Genomic DNA, 24,922 nt, shown 5'->3' on the forward strand with positions numbered 1-24,922 from the left:
AACTCAGGAATCCTCAAAAATATTACATGAACTTGTTGTTTAACACCGGCAGCCTTTTGCCTGCTTGGGGTTAAGGCTTCTGTAAATTTAAGTCGTGGTTATGAAAACTTGGGTCTGTTAAATTTTAAACTCCAGTCTCTCTTCTGCACTCCCCTCGGAGACAGTAACTGATGGAGTCCGTACCTGGAGCCACGATGCCAAGGATTCGGGTACAGAGGTGGGGTTGTCAGATGGTTTTGAGGGATGCTCCAAGGTGAGGAAAACAAGACAAAGGTTATTTAAAGGATGAAAAATGTCCTCGAAGTTGCGTTTTGGTGTCAGATCTTAGGATGGTTAATTAAAAGTATTGAAGGAATGCTTTGCCCTTCCCTGGATTTCCTGCATTGTTTTTTCCATCCCCGAAAGCAACTTCGGAGCTTGTTGGGTAGGAACATGTTGCCTGTTGATCTGTAGGGTGCCGTGCTGATAGTTTTAGCCGAAGGACTTGAGTGAGTGGAACCTTTGTGGAGGGAGATGTACCGGCGAGAGAAGCCCAGCTCCCGGGATGGGATGGTATTCCTTCGAAATGGAGCGGAGCTGGCAGGGATGCACCTGCCCTTGAAATTCCCAACGGCAGCACAGTTTTGCAGACGCGCGTGTAATACATGAAATCGCGGCGTCTCTTGAATTATTTAAGCTCCAGCAGCTTGGAGGGAGTTCCTGAAGCAGTTGTGGCAGTGTGTGATTATCATACTTACAGGAGCTTTAATATTTACTGTAGAAAAATCTTTCACCTCGTTGCTGAACATAAAGCCTTGGAAGGGGTTCGTTACTCCGTTTTGTCCGTATCACCGGGAATGGTGCCGGGGCGGTCTGGGCGGAGCGGCGTGCGGTTGATACTCCACCGCGCTCAGCCGTCTGCCGGGAAGGAACACGGTTCGCACTTCACGTACGCGAAGATGAGGCGAGCAGGGCTTGGGGTTTGTTTTCTTTCCAACCTTGGTGAAAACGCTTGTGCTCCTAACAACGCGGCCGTCAAAGCTGTCCTGAAGTGTTCTTGACTCAGTGTTTCAGACCGCTTCTGGGATCTCGCCGGGCATCGCTGGCGTGGCTGTCACGTCGGCAGCTTTGGGCAGAACCTGTTTTACGTTTAGTAGACGTAAACGTGCGCTGTTCATGCCCGGTGTTTCGTGTGCCGCAGTAGTTGCTGCTGATGTTCCCCAGGGTAGTTGAGAAGAATTGCAGAATCCCTGTAAACTTTTAGCCTTCCCGTTTCTCGGGGGGTCCGGTCTGCGCACCCCCCCATCCTTTCCAGCGCTCGTCTCGCCTCCTCTCAGTACTCTGCCCAACTTCATTGAAAGGAGACCCTGATGGCTGATTCTCTGGGGAGTGATACAGCAGAGGCCAAGTGTCACAGCGCCTCCGAAGCCCGAGTGCTGCTGTTGGAGGTTGGCAGCCCTCGGACAGGTTGAGCCCGATTGTTCACCCCCACCTCCACGTTCTCCCGCGCTTCCAAATCCCGGGGCTTTCCGCTGCCTTCCCTGGGCTTTCGTTGCAGCCTGGTTGGGTCTGGTTATCCGCGGTTCTCACTTTTACTCACTTTACAGATGGGTTTTGAGAGGTGAGAAGCCGACGGTGGGCTTTGCACTGCGGGAGTAATTACAGTGTTTGCGTTGGCAAAGAAACGGTCTCTCTTTGGGGAGGGAGTTGGCTTTCCGTGTGTACACTTGTTTGCTTGTGTCTTTAATGACGTGCGTGGGTATTATTTTTCCCCAGAGCCCCTCAGTTTGGAGAATAGCATCCGAACCTGGTGGCTACTGGCCTAGATGTTGGAGCGGCCGTGGGTTGCCGCAGCGGAGAGACTCCCATAGGAAGGAGTAAGGAAGGCAGGATTAAAATGCCGTTCAGGAATTTCTCGATCCCCCTTAAGACATCTGTTAGCTCAGTGTTTTGTTCTCGCCCTGGCACATCCCTCTTCAACCTACTGAAAGGCAAAAGGAACGTGTCCCCTCTGATGGTCATTTTGTCCCCCTCTCGGCAAAATAAGGAGACAGAACAAACTCCTGATCTCTGCGTTCTTCCCGAGGTTAGAGCGGGTTTGGCGTTTTGGGGAGGCGAGGGTGGCCGTGCCTGTGGGTCAGCACAGCGTTCGCATCTCTTCTGCAGAGCGCGAGGGTGGAACCGTGGCCGTGCCGTTGCCTCTTGAGCTCCGAAATCACCCGAACAGGTCTCGCCAGGCTGCAAACGGCAGCAAGAGCATCACGGCTTTCCACAGATGTGCCGAGCAGCGCTTTGTTGGGGTCGCGAGCAGACGGCTTGTGGCAGCTATCGGGGTGGAAATCTTTAGTGCTTACAGGCCATAGGAAATGGTTTTGGCAAGTGTTGGTCATGGCCGTACGAGTTCCCCGAAGGCTTTGCATTCACAAACCTGGGGGTTTAAGGCACAGATGTGAACAGCCTGCGGCTGCCAAGCTCGGTCTGGTTTCGGTGGCTGATGTTTGAGTTGCTGAGGTCACGTATTACTTCCCACATTTGTTTTTTACGATAGTATTCACTCATTATTCAGCCCGTTCAGAATATACGGCTTCTTAGCCGTGCTGGGGAAAGCTGGTGCCCTTCGAGGAATGTGCTTTTTCCAGACGTTGCATTAGTCCCCCCCCAAACAACCCACCTTGTCATCGATTTTGAGGAAACATTTTCCCGCTCTCCCCAAAACTTGCGCATCATTTTTTCTCGCTGGTACTGGAAGCACTGGCTTTTCCGCACTAGATGTGGGCTGGGTTAGGAGCCAGCTGCTGACGTGAAAAACTTTACTCAGCAGGTCAGGTTACTCGAACGGCTCTTGGTAGAGTCTCTTCTCCGAAAGCATGTGCCTGCCTTTGCCGAAGGATGTAGAAGCCTGAGCCCAGATGTCCTGGGAGCCGGGGGTATTCCTGCAGCATCACCAGCGGCAGGGGAGATTCAGCAGGTGGGAAATGCCATCCCTGCTTGCGCTGCGCCTCGCTGGGCTTTCCAAATTGCTTCGGTTGGGGAATTTTGAATTCCGCTTCCTGCGTTTGAGGCTTTAAAAGGGCCACTTGCCCCAGGGCTGGTCATAAGTGCTGCCTGCGGAGATGGGGTGGGAGCCCGGGGCTCCGGGAGCAGCGTCTGCCCGGGGCTCCGGATGCTGAGAAGGCTCCCGTCTGTTGGGCTGTCATCCATGGAAGTTGGGTTTCGGTGGTGCGGCAGGGATTTCTTTTTTTTCTTCCCTTTTCTTAAAATTTTATTCCTTGTGAATAGTGTTGGCTGGGGCTGTGGGGAGTGTGAGAGCAGCTGGAGAAATTTCATTTTCGCTTCCCTGCAAAGCACTTCAGAGCACTGCCACTAGGCAAGATCCGATAATCAGGGCTAGGACAGGTGTCCCCCCACCCGGAATCACCTGCTGAGCTGCTCTGCCGGGGCGTTAGCGGGTCCAGCTCGCGTTTAAGCACACCGTGTCCTGCGTCCTGGGCTTGCGGTTGCCCTGACAGGTACAACCCTGCTTGTGCAGCATCGGGTGATTGCTGCAGTTGTCTGAGCACTCGTTTGTCACGGTCACACGTGTTCCACAACGCTCTTCGCTCTGTGGCTGGAGCACGGGCTTTTCCCAACAAAGTTATAATTACCGGGGAGCAGAGCAGAGTCCCGTACGACTTCCCGAGAGCCGCTCTTGGCTGTGGGACAGCTGCCCCAGATCCCTTTTTCCAAGGGTTTTTGAAGCTAAGGATGCATGGGCTGCATCCTCTGGTACGATATTCCCAGGGTTTTCGGGAGGTGCTGACAAGTGGGTAGGGTGGTGTTGGTGAGAAACAAGCCTGTTCTGCAGCCTGATGAGCTCTGTATAAACAGTTTTCTCTGGAGCCTGTGGATGATGGAGCTTTGGATGGGACTCCAGAGAAAAATCAGGGCTGGACCCTGGGCAGACAAACTGCAACCTGCAACAATTACGGTTCCTCTAGATGTTGGGGATGGAAACGATGCTTCCGCTCGGGGGACTCTCGCAGCGTTTAGGTAATTCAGCCTGGGATAGCTGATTTATCCACATTTCCGAGAGCTCCTGGGAAGCTTCCTTCACGCAACACGTTCCTTGTAGCCTGGGGAATTATTAACCTGGAAAAGCAGCAGGGAGAAGGGAGCCAGTCCTCCAGATACTTAAGAGTTACAGGGCTGTTGTCGTAGCATAAATTGATTTAAATGGATATAACTTCAGGTAGACGGGCTGAAAGGCGACCCAAGGATGCTGTGCTCAGGGGGAATACTCATGGTGCTGTAACTCGTTGTTACTGAAGTGCCAAATGCATTAGGAGCTTTAAAAGCTTTAAATTTCTGCGCTTTTGGCATCGTCTCCTTGGAACGAGTGCACCTCCGCAGTGAGGCTTCGGGAAGGAAACGGTGCTTGAACGGGTAGTCCCAGACTAGTTTCTTCTAATTTCACTTGCAGCCGGGGGATGGAGAGGGAGAGGCAGATGCTGCAGCTGTGTGATTACCGAAAATGCAGCTGTTGCCACACTCCCTTATTCTGCTAATGAGACATCAACTCTGTTTGGATAGGGTTTTTTTCTAGCAGAAAATTGAACCAGTGTTGGGGTGTCTTTAAATTTTTCTTCATTCCCATCTGGTTTGGGTTCAACAACTGTCCGGTTTGAGGAAGGAGGCAGCGATTCCACTTCAGAATGCTCGGCGGGCTCTGGATGCAGCTGGCTGGACCACGCTGCTCCTTCCTCTTGTCTCGTTTCGGGTGGCTGTGCGTAGTCTCACCGTCCATCCAGTTCCTCAGCTGCAGCAGTCGGGGTGCTTGTGGCTTAAGTAACTTCTCTTTCCGTTCTTCGGGTTACCTTGTCATTCCTAGGAGACTCCTGGGTACAGTTGGGTTTTCTTTGCTTTGTGAAGTGCTACGGAGGCGGGGAGAGGCAGGAAAGGCAGCCCCCCCCCGCCCCCCCCCCAGCCGAAATGAGCACGGCACTGGCTGCGGGCACGGCGCCGATTTGGAGGTCGGATACACTCGGCTGTCAGATGCTTTAGTTCTGAGCAGCGTTGAAAAGCTCCGCTCCTGTGTTATGCCGGGGGAAGAAGAGGGTTTGTAGAACGTGGGTAAGACAGGAGTCCCAGCTCCTTTTGCTGAGAAGTGAATGAGCAGGAGCATCCCCCTGGCAATGCCGTGCAAGCGATTTTGGGGGCGTGGAAAGCTGCCTTGGAAGCCCAGCGTGCTAAAGGTGACTTTTGCTCAATAGAGAGAGCTCGTAGGACTATTTGGTGCCTGTTGCTGGTCGCGTGCTTGCTGTTTTCCAAGGGCAGGGAGTGACAGGACAAGGGGGGACGGGTTTGAACGGGAAGAGGGAGATGGAGATGGGACATCAGGAAGGAATTCTTCCCGCAGAGGGTGGGAGCAGTGGGCCAGGTTCCCAGAGAAGCTGTGGATGCCCCATCTCTGGGAGTGTCCAAGGCCAGGCTGGATGAGGCTTGGAGCACCCTGGGCTATGGAAGGTGTCCCTGCCCGTGGCAGGGGTGGGACTGGGGGGGCTTTAAGGTCCCTCCCACCCAAACCAGTCTGTGATTCTGAGATTCCAGGTGGATGAATTGTTGGTTTAATGGATCTTGTTCTTTGTGCCTATCACAATACCTCTCCAGAACTGACGGTGGCATCACTTGCTACATCTTAGAGCAAGCCCTCCTTAGCACAAGGCTCTTTCTGCACCTCTATGACAAGTCTGGGGAACAGGAAAGTGCGTTGAACTTTCCAAGCTGAGAATGACCCCTGTGGGGGGGTGAGAGAGTTTCTCTGAGGAAGAGATGTAACATTTTGCACTTCCATGGGATACAGAGCCAACTGTCATCTTTTCCCCTCCATTGGTCACGATGGTTTGTGATAAATTCACATTGCCTGTGGTTCTGGAATAACAAGATTCCTTAGGGATGCCAAACCTGGTTGTTCCCACCTCCATTAGAGCATTACGCCAGAAAAAGGATTTGGGAGGTTACGCAACGCTCCAGCTTCTACCAACCGCTCTGCGGGTCATGGTGGTGGTGTTCCCGTGGTGACACCACGGGGAAGTTCCCTGTGTAGAAACAGAACCGTTCTGACCACACTTCAACCGACCCACTCAAAATCGGGGTGTTTCTACCGCCACTGCACTGGTAACAAAAACAGAGCAAATAGCATCCAGAGGTGCTTGAAGACAGACAGAATTCCCCAGACTTTGGACTTCAGGTTTTTAACGGGGTCTGGTCTGGAAGAATTACCCTCTCGGTCTCCAAGCTGAGTCGGTCAGGGGGAAACTCCTCTGGTTGGTTTTCTGTTCTTGTTATAGTTTGGTGGGTTTGGGGTTTTTTTGTTTAGCCAAGGAATCCGTCGTGGAAATTTTTGTGTGTAATGACAAATTCTGCATATCCGTCGTGGAAATTTTTGTGTGTAATGACAACTTCTGCATTTGCTTAAGTTACTTTGATTGTATTTCTGTGCGTTGCCCTGCGTTTCTGCTGTAAAGCTGGATTTCGGAGGGTTTTCAGCCACGTGGAAGCATTGCTGGGTGGTACCAGTGTGTCCCTTGCTGGCACTTCCAAGGATTTGTCTGGCTATTATGCCAGAATGTGGGGGGGTTGGCTTATTTTGTCTTTCCATGAATTTCCACGTATTTAGTTATCATCTGTAGGTAAGTGCTTTGTAGAATTAGAGCTGCTGACCTCTGAGCATCGCGGGGAGAGACCTCTGGGATCAGATGCCAAGGAGATCGATGCAGACACAATCTCCTTCTATTAGAAACTAATAAAACCCACCCACCTCCCTGTGACTGATTACTCTCGTGCCTAAGAACTCGTGGCAAAGGACGTGTGCACCCGAGATCCTTAATGGGTTGGGTTGAATCTCGGTGCTCTTCCCACTCCGATGCGTTCTGGACTCTGCTGTCGTCGTCGCGCGTTCGGCTCGAGCGTTTCTCTTGACATTCCCGGTCGCAGCCTGTCAGCGATGGAAACCAGGTTAGAGTACGGGCTGTAAATGCCGTACAACGTTCGAGACGTTGCTGCCTGTTCCGTGCTGGAGGAGGAGGGGTCTGGCGTTTGGGCTTTGGTGGACTTGCCACAGGGCTAAGAAGTGTATGTAGGAAAAAGGGTGGGTGAGGGAAATCCATTTTCACTTGGGGTATGGCTACTTGAAGCATTGCTATGCTGAGGTTCCAGCAAAGATATTTTAGTTAAGCTGCTGTTTGTCTTGGCGTTCCTTACGGGCTCAAACGGGGAAGGCGGTCGCTGTGCTGTTAATGACTCTACTTCGCTGTTGGAAAAACCCTTCCTTCAGTCTCTACCCCGGTTCTTCTAACCCCAGAGCAGATGTGGCTTGAACAAAGTCACGTCTGTCGTACTCGGTCTTTGGCAGACTCTCTAGCTCGTGCGAGTCGTAACGGGCTTCTGTGTGGCCAGAAGGTCGGACGGTTGCGACGGCGTGAGGAGAACGAGGTGGCTGATGCTGGGTTTTAAGGCAAGCCATGGCTGTTTGTTTGGGGTTTTGGTTTTCCACCTCTCTGAGCACTTCTGCCAGAAGTCTCTCGGTGAGGACAACAGAGTAGGATGAGAGTTGTGAGGAAGCCACTGATCCACATACCCTGGGAAAACCTGTCCTGCCCAGGGCATGGCCAGACAGGATGCCTGGTCTGCCACTCCCAAATCCCTCCGCCCAATTTACCTTTGGAAGTACAGCCCTCCTGCAAACTCCACAGACTGTGTGTGCTCAGCGTGGCCTCTCCCGCAAGAAGAGTTCCAGTGCGGGGGGAAACTGTCTGACTCAATAGGCATCCTCCTGATTTCCAGAACCTCCTTATGTGTATCCATGTTTCTCTGATAAATGTTTGCTCCCCACAGAGCACCCCCTTTGGGCACTGGCCACAGGAGCTGTCCCCCGTGTAACGGGGGGATGTAAAGGGTCAGTTACCCCAAAACCTGTTGGGGAGAGTCTGATGTCTGGAAAAGCAATGTGCAAACCACAGTGGCTTTCCCTCACGAAGTTTCCTGTAGTTAATGCATATATAAGCAAGTCAATTAAAACACGTCGGGCTTATTTCAAATAGATAATCTAATTATCAGCTTGATTAAACCGTATCAAATCAGCAGTTCTTGTAATTTGGTAGCTTTGTTCTAATCACTGCAAAAGCAGTAGTAGATTGAATTAAGAGCCTCAAAAGTGGCAGACCAGTGTTGATTGAGTCAATTGAGGGTGTCCCAGCAAACACCCCATTGCCGGGAGGGTCGAGCCGCTCCTCGGTTGATGCTAATGTGAAGATTGACCCTTTGGTGCCATTAAGGGGGATCTGACTGTTTAATAAACACCATTAAATGCAAGCCATTGTCCTTTGCTGCTTTTCTCAATGCTCAGGTACGGCCTTAATTAAACCTCTGCCAACATCACTCAATTTTAGTGTTTGTAGGTTAGTATCACCTACCTGTATCCTTTCTTAGCGTTAGACCTCCAGCTTCTTATGTCAATGTGAGTGCAAAGCGGCTTAATTCCCCAGATGCAGGAGACAGGCCTGCCGCAGGTCACTAGGAGTACAGAGGTGTGATGACCCTTCTGCTAAAAGTGGGACAGGAAAACTGGACACGGGGCTTAGATAGCTGGGTCACTCGGGAAGCCAGCGCATGGCCCAAGGGGCTCCGGACGGTACCGTTCCTCTCGTATTGCTTACCAAGTGCTTGGGGACCACTGGGGTGGGGCTGGATGATCTTTAAGGTCCCTTCCCACCCAAACCAGTCTGTGATTCTATGAAATGAAATATCCAGAGATATTTTAGTAATTCGTGTTGGTTCTGAAGAGTGAGTTGATGTAGCATCTAGATTAAAAGTCAGGAGTGACATACAGCTGAGTAATTCTTTTTCCTTCCATAAATACATTTTAGGGCCTCTCTGAGTGTGATGATTTGGTGGTTTAATGTCCACAACTTGTGTGAAATGCAGCTGTAGGGAGCGACGTGAGCAGCGGGTAGCCAGGTTCCAACCTGCTTGGGCTTTTGCATGTGTTTAATTTATTCACATTGGCAGATTTCTGCTTAATAGACCAAGTTTGCTTTTCACGTGAGTAGGTGGACTTTTTGGTTGTTTTCTTTTGTCTAATTGTTTCGGAAAAACGACAGTAAAGCCGCCTGCCTGTATCGACACGCAAGCGCTCAAATACCTGGGGTTTATTTCTGCTGTATGCCCCGGCCCAGCATTCAGATCAGCTTTAGTAGGTTCGATGGGAATTTGGACGGGTTCGGCAGTGTCGGTGTAACAGGGAACGTCCTTGGAGCTGGCTGAAACAGCTTTCTGGTCGTACCCTGGTTTTCCCAGCTCCTGTGGCATTTGCCGTCACCGCCTTGCTTTTAATTACTGTTGTGTTCTATGGCTTAATATTAAACCGCATCTCATTGCATCCTGTCTCTTAATTGGCTTACCTGGCCATCACCCAAAAAGACTCTACTGTGTACAGAAACAAGCTTCCCCCAGTATTTCCTAACTGGCAGTTGGTGCTTTGCGAGGAGATGGGTCCCTCTCAGCGGTATTAATAGGTGTTTTCTCCTGTTCATTCTAGGATTGGACATTGATCCTATGACGCATGCCCGGAAGAAACAGCTTTTCCTTCTGAAACATCCAGCTGGTTCTGCTGGCCAAGCTTCGTCACCAGCGGGCAGCAGGAGGATGGACAGGACCGAGGCAGAGTGTGGTGAGCAAAGAGACGGCGATGCCACCGAGGCTCCGAACTGTCCGAGCGGGTTTGTGGGGACGAACAAAAGCAAAACTCTGCACGAAGTGCGGAAGACCTACCCGCTGCGGAGACGTCTGCTCCCCTCAGTGAGCAAAAAGACCTGCAAAGTGCTCCTCACCAGGCTGGAGGATGTGGCTCTGTCGAAACAGACCCAGAGCTGTAAAAAAAAGGACCTTCCCAGTTGGATGGAGGGTTTGGGACCTGCTTTGTTCTCCGAACAAGTTCAGCCTGTGGGAGCAGGGAAGAGTGATTCATCTGGGGAAAAGTGCACAATAACTTATCCAGGGGCAGAGCAAGACCTTGACACTGCTCCTTCAGAGCCGAGGAAACGCCGGCTGGCCTCACTGAACGCCGAGGCAGTGAACAATCTGCTTTTTGAACGGGACGATGGCTTGTTGTCCAGCAGGCGTTTCCGGAGAGACTCCGTTAAGGCCGGTGGAGACTGTAGCGTCAAGAGCTTGCACTGCAAAGCTGGTGACAACTGGCCTGCCTTGGAAAAACCAGCTGTGAAAACAGGTAAAGGAAAAAACCGCCCCGAGCCCAGTCAGAAATGCAATAGCTGTGACCATTCGCTGGATGAGGTCTTTGATGATGGGACAAAGAGGGAAGATGGTGCCATTTCCTTTCATCCCACCCCAAAGAGACTGGCCAGCCTGAATGCCGTGGCCTTTCTGAAGCTGACCCATGAGAAAGACCAACCCCTGAAGCAGAGGAATAAATCGGACGGGGAGGGCAAGTCTGAGAACCACTGTTCAAAGTCTACGCTCAAATGGGCCAAAGCCGGTAGGAAGAACTGTGTCAAATCCAAGAAGGAAATGGCTAGCTTAAAAGTGGAAGGTCAGCACGGCTGGCGAGGGCTCACTCTGGGTGCATTTGGGAAGGGAGAGCAGCGGGACTCCTCCCGGCTCTACGGGACGGCAGAACCCGTCCCTTACGAGTCCCTTAGCTCCTACGCTAGCACAGAGGGTTTCTACCACAGACTGCCTTTGCTTATGGGTGGACAAGCTTCCATGAAGCCCGAGTATGGAAGACCCGGAGAGAAATCCCCGACCCCCAAACAGGAATTTCATCAGCCTTCCTTTCCCGTGCAGCAGTTCCCACCCTTGCCCGTGCCCGGAAACCACACGGATTGTGGATGTCTCTATGAATCCGCAGATCTGACTCCGTTGAACGGGTTTTACGTTTATTACGGCCAAAGTGGATACAGTGGCTACTCTCACTGCTCCGTTTACCCCAAGGACGAGCTTTCGCCGTCCGCTCCCTGCGAGGGGCTCTTGGTCTCGCCCGGTTCCTTGCCATCAGGTGCTCATTTCCAGCCACTCCACTGGTGTAACTCTCCGTACTGCTGCGGGGAAGGAACGGCGATTAACAGTTACAGCGTCTGCGGCGTCGTGCACGTGCCGGAGGGCAGGATTAGCAGCGTCCACGCAGGACGGAACAGCTACCCCTACAAAATGCCTTTTGCAGCAGGTAAGGCGCAAAGCGCGAGCAAGTCTTCAGCGTTCCTAGGAGAAGAGGGCTGGCTCGCCGCGGTGGCTAACGAAGGTATCTCGTTGCCAGGAGGCAGGCTTCCTCTGCGTGGTGTGTCTCAGCTTGGCAGCCAAACCGCGGCTGGGAAAGAATCCGCGTTGCGCCTTCCCTTCCCCCAGTTTTAGCCCCGAGGGGTTTTTCCCACTGAAAGGTCTTATTGGTGTGGAAAGCGTAGAATCGGTGAAAGGATTTGGGCAGTGAGAAGGTGACTCATGACTTGTCATGCTGGAGCTAACCTCTTCGCTTTGATCTGGGTTAGACGAGTGGGTTTTAGCTCCCACGTGCTCTGCGAGGCTTCTCGCCGTCCTGCTGTGCCGCTCCGAGCAGAGAGTCGAAAGCACATCGGGCTGAGGTACATCAGATTTAGGTTCCCTAAATCCCACTCTGGTGGGCGGAGCGCCCTGGCAGAGCAGTGCGAGGAAGCAGGCGTTGCCTCGGCCCTTAGACTCGCATGGGGATGCAGTTTTTCAAGGCTTTGCGGGTCGGCTCTGCCAGGGCTGTGTAGCAATTCAGTTTGAGTCTGCTCTTCAGACAGATGCTGGAACGTAACGTGGGGGTACAGGTGCCGGGTGCGCTGTCACTCTGGTGAGTAGCGGTCCCATCCTCGCCTTAACGTCTGAAAATCCTAGAATCATGGAATGGTTTGGGTGGGAAGGGACCTTAAAGCCCACCCAGTGCCACCCCCTGTCATGGGCAGGGACACCTTCCATAGCCCAGGGTGCTCCAAGCCTCATCCAGCCTGGCCTTGGACACTCCCAGGGATGGGGCATCCCTGAGATGACGTAGGTGACAGTGTAAGAGGTGATGCAGTTATTTCCTTGGCTCTCTTCTGTCCCCTGTCTGTTTTCAGACGTTATCCCCAGTGTGCTTTACCCTGGAGCTTTGCCTTCGCTATTGGAACACACCTTTTGAAATGTGTGAGACTGGCTTGGCGCGCGGGGGTCATCAGACACCGGTACTTGGTGTAAGAGCCGTCCCGCTGGGCAGCGCTGCCGTCGGCCAGCGGTGTGGGCTGGGGACGAGGCTGCTGCCTCGGCTCTGGGGGGTGTAAGCGTCGGTCTCTCGGTTCACCACGTGCTCGAGTCCAAGGGGGGATGGCTCATCCACCTAAACCACTTCCAGGGTGGTGGATGAAGTGGTGTGTCAGCGCTCGGTTTGTCATCTTCCGTTCTAGGCAGCTGCTGAAACTCGGGAGCATTTGGCTGAAGCGTAGTTCCCGTTTTCCCTAAACATCCCCGCAGTCACGGTGCCGTTTCCTGCGGCAGCAGCTAGACAGCCGTCGCCCCTGGCTTCGGCGCGCTTTGAAGCCGAGCGCTTGCAAGACAACTCGCTCAGCAGTGTTCTTGTCTGACAGTTGTGTGGTGCCTGGAGGTCATGTCAGCTTTGTTCCTGAAACCGCGAGCCGGTGCCTCGCACTGGCTGGAGGCAGGAGGGTGCAGGCGATGCAGACAGAGCAATTTTGGAGTCCAACGCCCTCTGCAAACTTGGTAATTTCTCACTGTGCTGGCAGGAGCAGTACCACAGCCTTGTATTCCCCAGTGGTGTGTCACCCCACTGCTCCCACCTTCTCGGTGTAGGTTTGTACGTGGCAGGGGGATTTCCTTCTCTAGCACGATTTTTGGATGCGGGATGTTCTGGGCCAAAGCTGACTGTGGGTGTGAATGCCTCGCTGACTTCCTCCCTGTGAGCAGCTTTGATTTAACAGCCTACAACACTGGAATAATTTCCACTTTGTTTTGCAGACTGGAGTGTATAAGGAGGTCCCTTAGAATGTTAACAGGGAGTTGCGCTTGGGAGTTGGTTTCTCTATACGTGTGCACCCCCAAAATCCCCTCCTTCCCTAGCGTGGGCTGTTGCGGTGAGCTGAAGGAGTACTTTGGAAGCGACAGGCTGCCAGCTGAGAGCGCTGGTACGAGGGGATCCAGCTTGACGTGGCTGGATCTCTGTCTCCTTTGGTGTGTCCGAGATGTTTGTGTGGAAATGCCGGTGTCTCCTTGCTACGAACCAAGGGATGGGGCTGTGCTGGGCAGCGGTGGTCTGCCACCCGTGCGGCAGAGGCGTTGCTTTCCCCGTCCCGCCGGTGGTTTGCTGTTTGGAAGCAGGGTGGTGGGATGAGGCTGGATGTGCTGTGGAGATGCTTCGCCCCGGTGCCACCGAGGAAGGGGTCCAGGGGTACCAGCAAGGCCAGGTCTGCACTGCTTCCCTGGGGTTCAGTGGATGTTTGTGTGGAGCTTCGTCCTGCTTTGGTTCAAGCTTGGAAACTGCTTTTGTAAGCAAAATGCTCCGGGGGTGATTCACTGCTCTATGGGTCCTGTGCCTGCCAGGGCTGGGCAGGGTACCCGAGCTCGCATCCCGACGTCTTGGCTCGCCACGGGAGCTGCTGCGGCGATGGTCCGGAGCTGCCCTCGCGCCTGTCACCAGCACGGCTTTGCTGCAGCTCTTTGGGGGTGTCGGGGGGGAGACGGGGGGCAAACACGTCCTGTTACTGCGAGGGGACCTCAGCAGTCACTCAGCAGGAGCGTGGGGAATGATTGTGTTGTTTCACTTCTAGATGTGTTTTCACAGCGGTGCAATCCCACGGATCTGCCAGGACACGCTCCGGTCTGGAGGCATTTCTTGGGGCTGCCCTTTCTGTCACCCCGAAAAGGAGGCTTTGAGTTAGGGAGCAGGGCTGACGTGTATGCTGGTCTGGGAGCTCGCTTCCTGCCGACGGGAGGTAATTCAAATCCCACTGGCCCTGGACGCCTTGGCCTGGGTTGAGGGCTTGTTCTGTGGCTGCCGGAGCGGGGTGGGGTGCTGTGGGATGCTGTTGAGAGGCAGCACCACCCGAGGTACCGCGGTGAACGCGGCGCTGTAGGGACCCGGTTTTGCTGGAGGCAGCAGTGTGCATCACCTTACGTAGCTTTGTTCCACGCTGTTCCGTATTTCCGGAGCTGATTTGGAGAATCTTCTCAATTTTCCCTGATCAGTAGAATTTGGCTTTTTGAAAGAAGCTGGCGGCTTCTGCGAGTGTGGATTAATCCTTCCCGTCGTTTTGGAAAGCCTTTTGTTTCTTTTATGCGTATTGACAGGCGGGAACTGCTTTGGCCACTGGCCAGCCTTACGTGTGCTCCTGGCTGGCGTTACTTCGGGGCATTTCAGAGGGGTCTGTGGTAGCGCAGTGTCATCGGCGGCGACGTGCCGGAGCATCGCCACGGGCTTAGAAATGTCTTTGCTTTTGTGACAGCGCGAGATGCAATCTCGACGTGAAGGTTGCTATAATGCAAGAAAGGGAATTTCAGGAGGAGGCAGCAGGAGTTTGGGACAGCCCTGATTGTGTAGCCGTCTTGTATTTCAACTGCCATACAAGCCTCTCTTTTTTTCCCTCCTGTTAGAAGGCTGCAAGTCTCTGGACCAGCTGAACCTCACAATCCCCGTGGCAGGGCACCCCGCGTCGCCTGCCCACCCGCTCTCAGGATGTCCTGTACCCAGCGTGCCACCGGCTGCAGAACCCGTTCCTCATCTGCAGACCCCCAACTCTGACCCTCAGACCATGGCCCGAGAATGTCCACAGAGCTCAAAGCCTCCCAGCGGCTCCAAATCCGGGCTCCGGAATACGACGGGCTGTCTCCACGCCTCCGACAGCAAAGCGGCGGGAGGACATTCCCATCCAAAGCAGCAGCGCATTAGCAGGCGGAGAGCGACCAACGGCTGGATACCCGTCGGCACGGCCTGCGAGAAGGCCGTCTACGTTGTGGTAGGTGCCTGCGGAGTGCTTTGTGTGTGCGTATGGCTAAACCCACATGTGCATCTGCAGGGGACTGAGATCCTGAGGGCTTGAGAGCGTTCTGGGTCTTGCTTCAGGGTGGAGATCATAGAATCATGGAATCACAGAATGATTTGGGTGGGAGGGACCTCAAACCCCCCCCAGTCCCACCCCCTCCAATGCGCAGGGACACCTCCCATAGCCCAGGGCGATCCAAGCCTCATACAGCCTGGACTTGGACACTCCCACGGATGGGGCATCCACAGCTTCTCTGGGAACCTGTCCCAGTGCTCCCACCCTCTGCAGGAAGAATTCCTTCCTGATGGCCCATCTCCATCTCCCTCTGCCCGGTTAAACCCGTCAGACCTTGTCCTGTCACTCCCGGCCCTCGGGAAAAGCCCACCCAGCTTCCTTGTAGCCCCCCAGGCACTGGAAGGGGCTCTGAGGTCTCCCCGGAGCTTCCCTCCTCCAGGCTGAACCCCCCACCTCCCCCAGCCTGTCCCCAGGGCAGAGGGGCTCCAGCCCTCGGAGCATCTCCGGGGCCTCCTCTGGCCTCGCTCCAGCAGCTCCGTGTCCTCCTGCTGTTGGGGCCCAGAGCTGGAGCAGAACTGCAGGGGGGTCTCCCCAGGGCAGAGCAGAGGGGCAGAATCCCCTCCCTCCATGGTCCCCGGGTGCCTGGCAGAACCTGTGGGACCAGCAAGCAGTGCCCTTTGGCGGGGCTTGGAGGCCGAGCTGCTGTTGGCTCTGTTGCTGTCGTGCGCCCTGGCGTCGCCTCGCGGTGTGACGGGCGGTTTGAGAGGAAGGAAAACCTGCTGCTCCTGTGCTGGCATCAGCTGAAACGCCGTGGTGATGAATACCTCTGGCTTTTGCCAGGATGGTACCTGTTGCACCTGTGAGTCTGTCCTACGGAGATTGTCCTCTGGCTTCTTCCTCCTGGGTCAGGGAAAACCTGTTTGAGGTAACGAGGGAGGCTTTAGCCTCGTGAGGAGCGGTTGGCTGAGGGCAGCTCTTGCAGGGTGGTTGTCCTCACTGGTGTCTGGCCCAGCAGAGATCTCCCAGATGGAATTTCTCTCACACCCAACATGCCCCTTCTTGTAGCTTACCTGGTGGCACGGCCAGTCATTCCTTCAAGGATTTCTTGTCGGTACTTTCCTGGTTCTTGTGGCCAGAGGCAGAGACTGGCTCCTGCAAGACCAGAAATTTCCTGCTGGAGAATTTAATTAACTGCAGTGAAGTCCACCTCAGCTGAGAGCGAAGGCAGGAGCTGCGGGGTTGAGACCTGGACCCACGTGCCGTCTGGCGAGGTGGGACAAGGCATTGGGCTCCCCGCAGTGAAAGTCACCGTGAGCTGTGGTTGGACGCGTCTGCGCTGCCGCTTGGTGCAGTGGGATAACCCCGAGAGCATCACCCAGGGCAGGTCTGGTACCTGCAGCTCTTGGGGCTGTGCACAGGTACCAGGGCAGTGCGAGGGCAAAGCCCGTGGAAGCTGGGGACGGGCCTCTGGCACCTGTCGCTCAGCCTTCGACACCCCGAAGGAGCAGCGCCCCGTTAACCTCCTTCAGTCCTGGCGCGTAACGCTTCCCACGTTGCCCGGGCGATGCGGCAGGAGGTTAAACCCGTGCTGCTCAGGCATTCTGGAGTGAGTTTTCAGAGCAAAAATATAACTGAACACCCCCCTGCCGGTTCGTAGTCCGAAGCATGATCGTTTGGTCGTGTTGAGGGTACAAACGAATCCAGACATCTCGTTAAGGAAAGCTTTGCGCCGCGTCCTCCCTGCCACTCGCTGCCCTGTCCGTGAGAGAGACCTCATGTTTTACTTGTTTGCTTCCAAAGTCTGTGTCGCAGCATCCGAAACGTGCCTGCTTTCCCGTGCCTTTGGATGGGGAGGAGGTGCACACCTACGGGCGGGCAGGTAAAATAGCGATTTTCCTGCAGGTTGGGTTTTTGCATACGAAATTGAAGGAGCTGTTGGCTTTACTCTGAAATAAGGGTAATAACTGCAGAAATACCCGCTTTTGTGAGGCTTGCTGTCCCGCGGGGAGCTGCTCCTTACTGCCAGCACTAGGTAGGAGAAGCAGTTGTGGCTTGCTGTATCGACGGCCACGTGTGACCTGCGAGCGCGTGGATGCTGGTCCTCAGCGAACTTCCTTTGCCTTGGAATGCCCTGCCTACGGAGCAAGTAATTCGTTTGGCTGATCTCTGTCTGTAGGCCATCCTGGTGGGAACAGAGATGCCACAAGTGGGCTTCCTCTCTGTGACTTCTCTCGGAAATCTGTTGGAAGCACTTAGCCCTGAGCAGGCTTAGGCGAGTGTTTAATTCACAGCAGGGCCAAAGGAGCCTCGGACTGGGGTGGCGGACGATAAACTCCTCGCCTGTGTGCTGAGCTTGCTCTGTTTTGTCTGTGTTCTGATGGTACAGAATGAACCCGAGCCGGCTGTTCGCAAGAGCTATCAGGCTGTGGAGAGAGATGGGGAGATCATCCGGGTACGAGATACTGTCCTCTTGAAATCGGGACCCCGGAAGAAGTCGATGCCCTACGTTGCGAAGATATCGGCGCTGTGGGAAGACCCCAAAACAGGTACCATGCCGGGAGAGTACGTATTGCCCCTGTGCTTGGCGGATGAGGGTGAGAAGGGCTGGATCTCGGGAGAGCCGCAAGCTCGTTGGGGTGATCCACTGATGCCAGACCGGGTGATGAAGAGGAAGAGATTAGCTCCGTGGCTTTCACTCAGGTTGTTGCAGGAGCTGAAATCTCTTTAATCACCAGCCTGGGACTGGTAATCAAGACCGTCCTGGTCGTGACAGCACAGGATATCTGCCAAGTGCCCGTCTGGGCGATGCTCTCCTTTATTATTTCATTGCAAGAGACATCTCGGGAGCTGCTGTTTACCCGACTGCTCTCTCCAGCGTCAGGGCTGGGAGTTGGTGTGGAGCACGGGCTTATCTGCGGAAGTTCTTGACGGGACCCCAGCAGAGGTGGTGGCTGGAGCAGTGTGGTTTGGATGTGAAGGTCCTGTGTCTGGCTTGTGGGACCTGAGCCAAGGGAGCTGGGCCCAATGTTGTAAATCATGGAATGGTTTGGGTGGGAAGGGACCTCAAAGCCCCCCCAGCCCCACCCCCTGCCACGGGCAGGGACACCTTCCATAGCCCAGGGTGCTCCAAGCCTCATACAGCCTGGCCTTGGACACTCCCAGGGATGGGGCATCCACAGCTTCTCTGGGAACCTGTCCCAGTGCTCCCACCCTCTGCGGGAAGAATTCCTTCCTGATCCCTCATCTCATGTCTTGGTTAAAAGTTAAATAGTTGTGTGTCACAGAGGTGATTGGCGTGTGGTGAGGCCCATCCTGGTCGTGTCATCCCGCGACAGCACTTCTGGCATTAACCTGGGAGTTAGTGCTGCACGTACCGAGCTCCAGCTGAGCATCTTCTCCAGCTTGCTGTCCGAACGGATGCTTTCAGTGGATGGAAACGTTTGATTTTTGTATCTGTATATGTTTTTGGGGGCCTGACCGACCTCTCTGTGATGATGTAACACAAGTAGGAGGGGGTGAAGGTGTAAGGTATGAAGGCACGTTGCTATTCCAGCGTCTCCCTGTAACAAAAGGACACCTAGTTCAGCGTGAAATATTTATCAGGGCACAGCTGCCTCTCCGTGAGCCGTGTGGGAATGAAAGGGATGAAGCGGGAAGAGGAAGCTGGATGTTAGTGGGGAAAACACTACGAGAAAACGGAGGCTTGACATGTTTTAACAAACCTTCTTGCAGGGGAGCTGATGATGAGCCTCCTGTGGTATTACCGACCGGAGCACACTCAGGGAGGCCGCAATCCCAGTATGCACCAGGTGAGCCATCCCAGCGCGGAACTCGGTCCGGGAATGCCTGTATCTCTGCAGGAAGAGGGGACTAGCCTGAGTATCTCCCTGCATTCCCGAGTGTTCTCAAACTCAGGGGGCTGAGCTGCTGCTCTGAGTAAAACGGAGCGCTCTCCTGGCTGCGATGCAGCTGTTGCCAGATGTGTGGAGTAGTGGTGTCCTATGAAGGGACTTTTCCCCAATTTACTGACGTGTGGAGGAACTCTGGGCTTCATCAGAGGCTGCTGCGTACTTCACGTGGCCATCTCTTAAATTCTAACGCTCCTCCCTTTCACCTGAAAAGTCCTGCACATTATGAGTTCTGACTGCTGCCGGGGGAGTCGGGAAGAACGGGTTTAGATCGAATCCAGATCAGACGCCTTCCAGAGTATCCTGATTCACCCACCGGTGCAGATCCCTTCCTCTGCTCCTTCAAAGTCCAGAAACTTGTTCTGTGCAGAAAAGTGGGTGCAGCATCCTTCCCCCCTCGGTTTGCAATGAGAATTAACGACCGGCTCGGGGGTGTTGTGCCGGGATAGTGGAGTTCCCTTTCTAAAAGGGAAAGGCGTGTGAATGGTGGGGTTCACACCTTGCTCTGCCTTGCACGGGCTTGTGTTGGGTGACAGAACACGCTGGTTTTAAACTGGGAATGGAGGATTTCCTGCTGCTGTTCAACACACTGAATACTTGGTGCCTTTTTTTTCCACCTTCTTTAACTAGAAGGGGGCAGGAGTGAGAGCAGGACAGGGGAACAGCCAGGGAGTTGTACCCGTCGGGTCTGCAGGGAACGGATGGGTTTCGAAATGTGTGGTACCCCACAGTTCTCTGGCCCGTGGGCGAAGCGGGACTGCATCCAGTTGCGTTGTAGGGTGGAGAGGTTGCCAGTGGTCTGGCCAGGAGGAATTAAGCTGGTTAGTTTTTTTGCAAACCTGTTTAATTACGCAAGACTTCAACTTGAGAGATCCGTTTGGGCTGAGTAGCTGGGATGGGCTTGCCAGAGATGACTCAGATAGTTTTGATTTAAGGAGCAGCCCAAAACCCCAACGTGCAGAAGCAAGGTGTGGCGTTTTCAGTTTCTCTGATTAAGCGTGTCCCCAAATGGTGACCCTCCTGGGAGTCTGTCCTTCCAGCCTCCTTCCTCGGGGCTGGGAGCAGAAACCAAGCCCGCGGGTAACGCTTCCAGGCTTGTGCAGAGCATCCTCGCTCCCGGAGATCATCTTGGCTGATCTAACCACGCCTGGCTCTTTCAGATGACTCCGTCTGGGTTGCCCCATATCTGACCGATCCCGCCTGCTGCAGAGCCAAGTCGCCTAAATTACCCTGGGAAAAAAGGCTGTTGCTGCTTCCCTTGCTAAACCAGCCGTTCGAATTGCATCGGGATGAGGAAAGGGTTGGAAAGAAGGGATTCCTGTAGCTTTGATGTAGAGATGGGTTAGAAGTCGTGTGTCAGAGGGTGGTAGTAACGACGGCGAAGTGGGATTGACCTGCGTGTCAGTTCTCAGCTGTAAGATGGAGTGGGAAGGTTTCCAGCCCAGGAAAGGGAAAAGGAAGGAAGAACATCCCTGGGAGCTCGGTGGGTGGGGAGTGCTGCGGCCTCCTGCAGCACTGCAGGAGTTTTGTGGATGCACTGGGTTTTGTGGATGCGGTCTGAAGGCTCCTTCCACGTGGAGTCTGGGCACAAAGCCAAGAGTTGGATAAGCTGGAGCCCCTCTTGCAGGGTTTTTTCTCTTTCTGAGCCCCTGCAGAACCTCCCTGATGGACTCGGCCTTCCTCCCTCTTGCCTGGCTTGCTGTCATTCCCAGGCAGCGCTTTCAAAATTGGGCCTTTACTTTTTTCCCAGTGCATTATTGCAAAAGCTGGTCTCCTGGGGACGCTCCTCGGTGGGGGACACGTGCGCTCTGTCATCCCAGGGGGAAAGAGGAGGCTGAGTGGTGTAGCTGGTAGCAGCCTTGCTGCTGAAGTGTTGGTGTAACGTGGGTGGGATTCGGACACTCGGCCTCACAGTGTGCTGGGCAGCGTTAAATGATGAATCCTAACGCCTTGCTTACGTGTTGCTGGATAAAATTCTGGTGTGCACTGTAAATGGGTCCCAGAACACCTGGAAGGTTTCTGGATTATGTGGAATAATGGCTCTAAAGAGCATTTGCTATAAGCATGCTTTGATAAACTCCCCTCTGAGGTGATGGGTGAAGGTGTGGAGCTGGCCCTGCCTCCTACCAGGCCAGCGGGGTGACCTTTTCCTTCCTCCTCTCGCAGAATGAGATCTTCGCATCCCGGCATCAGGACGAAAACAGTGTTGCCTGCATAGAGGAGAAATGCTACGTGCTGACCTTCGCAGAGTACTGCAGGTAGGTGGTGCTCTTAACTTGCTGCTGCTCCTCTTCCTCTGCCTCCAGCTCCTTCCAACCCTCACCCAGCCTGCGGGCTCTGCTGGAGCTGCACTCACTCCACGTACGAGCTGGGTGCTGCGGGGTGTGAGTGCTCCTTCCACTCTAGATTCATTACGTGTCTGGTTTGTGTAGAATCACAGACCGGTTTAGGTTGGAGGAGACCTTAAAGCCCCCTCCAGTGCCACCCCCTGCCATGGGCAGGGACACCTTCCATAGCCCAGGGTGCTCCCAGCCTCATCCAGCCTGGCCTTGGACACTCCCAGGGCTGGGGCATCCACAGCTTCTCTGGGAACCTGTCCCAGTGCTCCCACCCTCTGCGGGAAGAATTCCTTCCTGATGTCCCATCCCAATCTAATTTAAACCCGTTACCCCTTGTCCTGTCACTCCCTGCCCTTGGGAAAAGCCCCCCCCCAGCTTTCTTGTAGCTCCCCAGGCACTGGAAGGGCTCTGAAGTCTCCCCAAAGCTTTCAGCTTTCGGGGGCTGTGCTGGTTTAGTTGGGATGGAGTTCATTTTCCTCGCAGTGGTGACTACGAGGCTGTGTTTGTACTTGTATGACCTTGTACCGCAGTGTGTGGAGGACAGTGCAGGAAAACCCATCACCTGGAGCCGAGACCTGAGCAGGGCAGGAAATCACCCTGTCCTACCCAGGTGCCACAGCCAGCCCGAACGCCTGCTGATGGGCTTCTGTCAGCCTTGCTGGATGCTGGGGCGCAGATCCGGGTGCTCTGGCCGCATCCTCCCTCGGGGCAGTGACTAAGGCTTTTGCTGTTCAGCTCTTGCTGATTGAATTGAAACTCGGTCAGCAAGAACTTCCCAGCAGCCGTACGCCAGACTGCCGTCCTTCGGATGGCCGGATGCGCCGGGCAGAAGGAGCACGGGGGTTGAATGGACGCACAGATCCGTAATACAGGCCGGTGCTTTAAACCTCCTCGGTGGCACTGGGTGCGTCTTGCTGACGGTGCAGTCTGGCCACGGAGGGGATGGTTAAGCCCTAACGCACTCTTAGTCCTCCTGCTCCTGGCCTAGGGCTCTGCTGATTGAATTTCTAAAACCAAACTGGTTTACAGACTCCTTATGAGCTGAATTTTGCTTTTTTGAAACTCTACAAAACAAACAAAAAAAACGCTAAGCTTTGGATCCAAACAGCTCATTTTCCTTTCTAACAGCCCAGTCCCCTGGAATTGCTATCGCCAGGAATGTTTTTCGTGCTGCTGGGGGTAAAGTCAGTTCCCTGAAGGCACAGAGTTCTTTTGCCTAAAGAACACCCTGATAAGCCTTTTCTGGGGCTGATTAACAAAAAAAGAGGCCAAGTAGTCAGAGCAGGGTGGATTCGTTGCAGTCTTTCGTACACCAGACGAGAAATACAAACCGCTGTGCTGCTTCCCACAGCTGAGGGTGGGAGCGAAAGCCGTTGCTCAAGAGGAGGGCGTGAAGTAGCGAGGCCTAGGTCTCCTCCGCACTCCTCCCCTTCCCCTTCCAGCCCTTACCCTGGGGCAGCCACGGCTGTGGCTTCCGGCGAGAGGGACCGACGCAGGCGGGAGGAGGCGAGCTCGTGCTAACTCTCCCAACCTCGTTGCGTTGCAGATTTTGTGCCTTGGCAAAGCGTCGAGTCGAAGGGATCCCGGGCAGGAAAACCATTATGGTTCCTCCCTCGGAAGAGTACTCCACCCCTCTGCACCGCAAGGTGCCCGAGGACACTGACCCCGAGCTGGTTTTCCTCTGTCGTCACGTCTACGACTTCCGACACGGGCGCATCTTGAAGAACCCGCAGTAGGGCGGTTCCTCGGCCGGAGCGCGGTGAGGACGAGCGGCGGCGAGCTGACGGCCTGGGACATCTCTGCGCTCCCGGCCGCTCGCAGACGAGAGCGCCCGGCGCTCTTTCCTCGGACCGAAAAGCGTGCGCAGGAGCGGATCCCTGTGGAGGAAGGCAGCAGTTGAAAGCACAGCACTTCATTAAAAGCGTAAATGAAATATATACGTATAAAATAAATGTATGTATATAGATATAGGTACTTGCATATGTAAATCTATATCTATATATGTATCTAGAGATGCATATATTGGGAGGGTTTGCAGGGGATAAAAGCCAGTAACCTGAATCCAGAGCCATCGCTGGTGGGAATGGTGGGAAGGCGCAGGAGCGACGCTTCGGTGCGTTGCAGGAGTCAAGCTGTGACAGTTCTGTGGTTTTGGTGCCCTGATGTGAAGTGTGAGGACTGAGACGCTGGCAGAGCACAGGAGAGTCTCCCTTGTCCCGCAGGACGGACCGCGAGGATTCCCGGTGGGTGAGAGCTTCTCCAAAACACAGCCCTTGCTTTGGAAGCTGCCCGGCTGCAGAGTGGCCTTGTGTCCTGCGTGAGCAGGGGAAGAGGTGACCCTTGTTTTCCCTCCTCTTCCCCTCACCTCGCCGTTCTGTGATTCACTGCCTGGACTGGGGCTTGGCAGCCCCGGCTCGGAAACCTGCTCCACGGCAGAGCAGAGAGGGAGCCGGCGGGATCGCGGGCTCGACGTCCCAGCGCAGCGTGATGGAGAGCTGAGCGCCTGTGACCTTGCCCCAAGGATTTCGTGCCCCGTAGAGCGACGCGCTGGCCGGCGGGCGGCCCTCGAGCCGGGAGCACAGCAAGTGGGCTCCGCTGGCGAGAACCGTGTTTTCTCTTCAGAGTCTTGCGCTTCCCCTGAGGTCTTAGGGCCGTCGCGATAGAAGTGGGTTTACTCTTTCTTCCCAGTTTGCTTTCCTGTAACGTCGTTTACAGTCCCTGTTTGACCCCGAACCTCTCCAGTGTGAGGAAGCTGGAGGGTGAAACAGCAAACCCTCGAGTGTTTTTGGCTTTTTTAAGTTTTAGCCCCCCTCCCCGTGTGACTGTCCTGACCCCGGGCGTGCTGTTGAAGCCATCAGCGGTGCTGTCTCAGCGCTGCCTTGCAGCTTCCCCCCCCACTCCACACTCATCCCGGCATCCGAGCAAGCTCACCAAAGTGGCTTTGTGGCTCCTGAAAGGAACTGAGCATCTGTAAAGGTTCGCGTCGACAGAGGCGGCCCGAGCCCCGCAGATATTGCCTCTTGCCTTACCTGTCTAGATCCTGGATAGACCTTAGTTTACCTGGACGCGGACCGTTGGAGTCATCCTAACGCAAACCAAAGGACAGCGTGACAGCCCGGGTCGCTCACACCAAGCTGGGACTCCCTTTCTACATTGCACTAAGGTAAAGGAGGAGAATCGACACCGTCTCGGCCCACCTTCCCGCTGCCTGGAGCCTTTGAAATTAGGGATGTGTGTTTTTCCTGTCTTTCTGGGCCTCCTGAACTCGTGGGAAATGCTGGAAGTGTTCCTACTGCTTTAACGTTGTCCCGTCAGTGGAGGTGGCACTCCCCGTCCGCCCCGCGGAGGGTGGGAACGGCGAGCTTGGCTGGCTGCGCGCCTGCCTGCCCCGGCCCGGCGAGAAAACCCCGGAGCGTCGAATAGCGCAGGAGGTCTCCGGAGATTTGCTCTGCGTACCAAAGAGGGGAGCGCGTCTGGAAGGCCGTGGCCTGAGAGGAGATGACAAGATCCGGGTGAGCAGGACATGCGTCTCCCTGCTCGGGGGGGACGATTCCCGCTCAGCGGTGCAGAGGGTGCTGGGAAAGCCCTGGTTATTCCTGCCCGCCTAGCCCGGGGGAAAACACCCGGCTCCGGGCAGTCC

The 24,922-nt window shown here is 54.7% G+C and overlaps 1 protein-coding gene across 1 annotated transcript; it reads left to right on the top strand.

Moving 5' to 3' along the window:
• The first annotated feature begins 9,570 nt into the window (after positions 1-9,570).
• Positions 9,571-23,250, top strand: BAHD1 (bromo adjacent homology domain containing 1). Its single transcript, XM_010156251.1, has 6 exons — positions 9,571-11,197; positions 14,632-14,993; positions 17,422-17,581; positions 18,768-18,844; positions 21,110-21,201; positions 22,829-23,250. The coding sequence occupies exons 1-6, from the start codon at positions 9,571-9,573 to the stop codon at positions 23,016-23,018; spliced, it is 2,508 nt and encodes an 835-aa protein (XP_010154553.1). The 3' UTR covers positions 23,019-23,250.
• Positions 23,251-24,922: the final 1,672 nt, after the last annotated feature.

The sequence above is a fragment of the Eurypyga helias genome, unplaced genomic scaffold (assembly GCF_000690775.1).
Source record: "Eurypyga helias isolate BGI_N326 unplaced genomic scaffold, ASM69077v1 scaffold23827, whole genome shotgun sequence".
Classification (NCBI taxonomy): Eukaryota; Metazoa; Chordata; class Aves; order Eurypygiformes; family Eurypygidae; genus Eurypyga; species Eurypyga helias.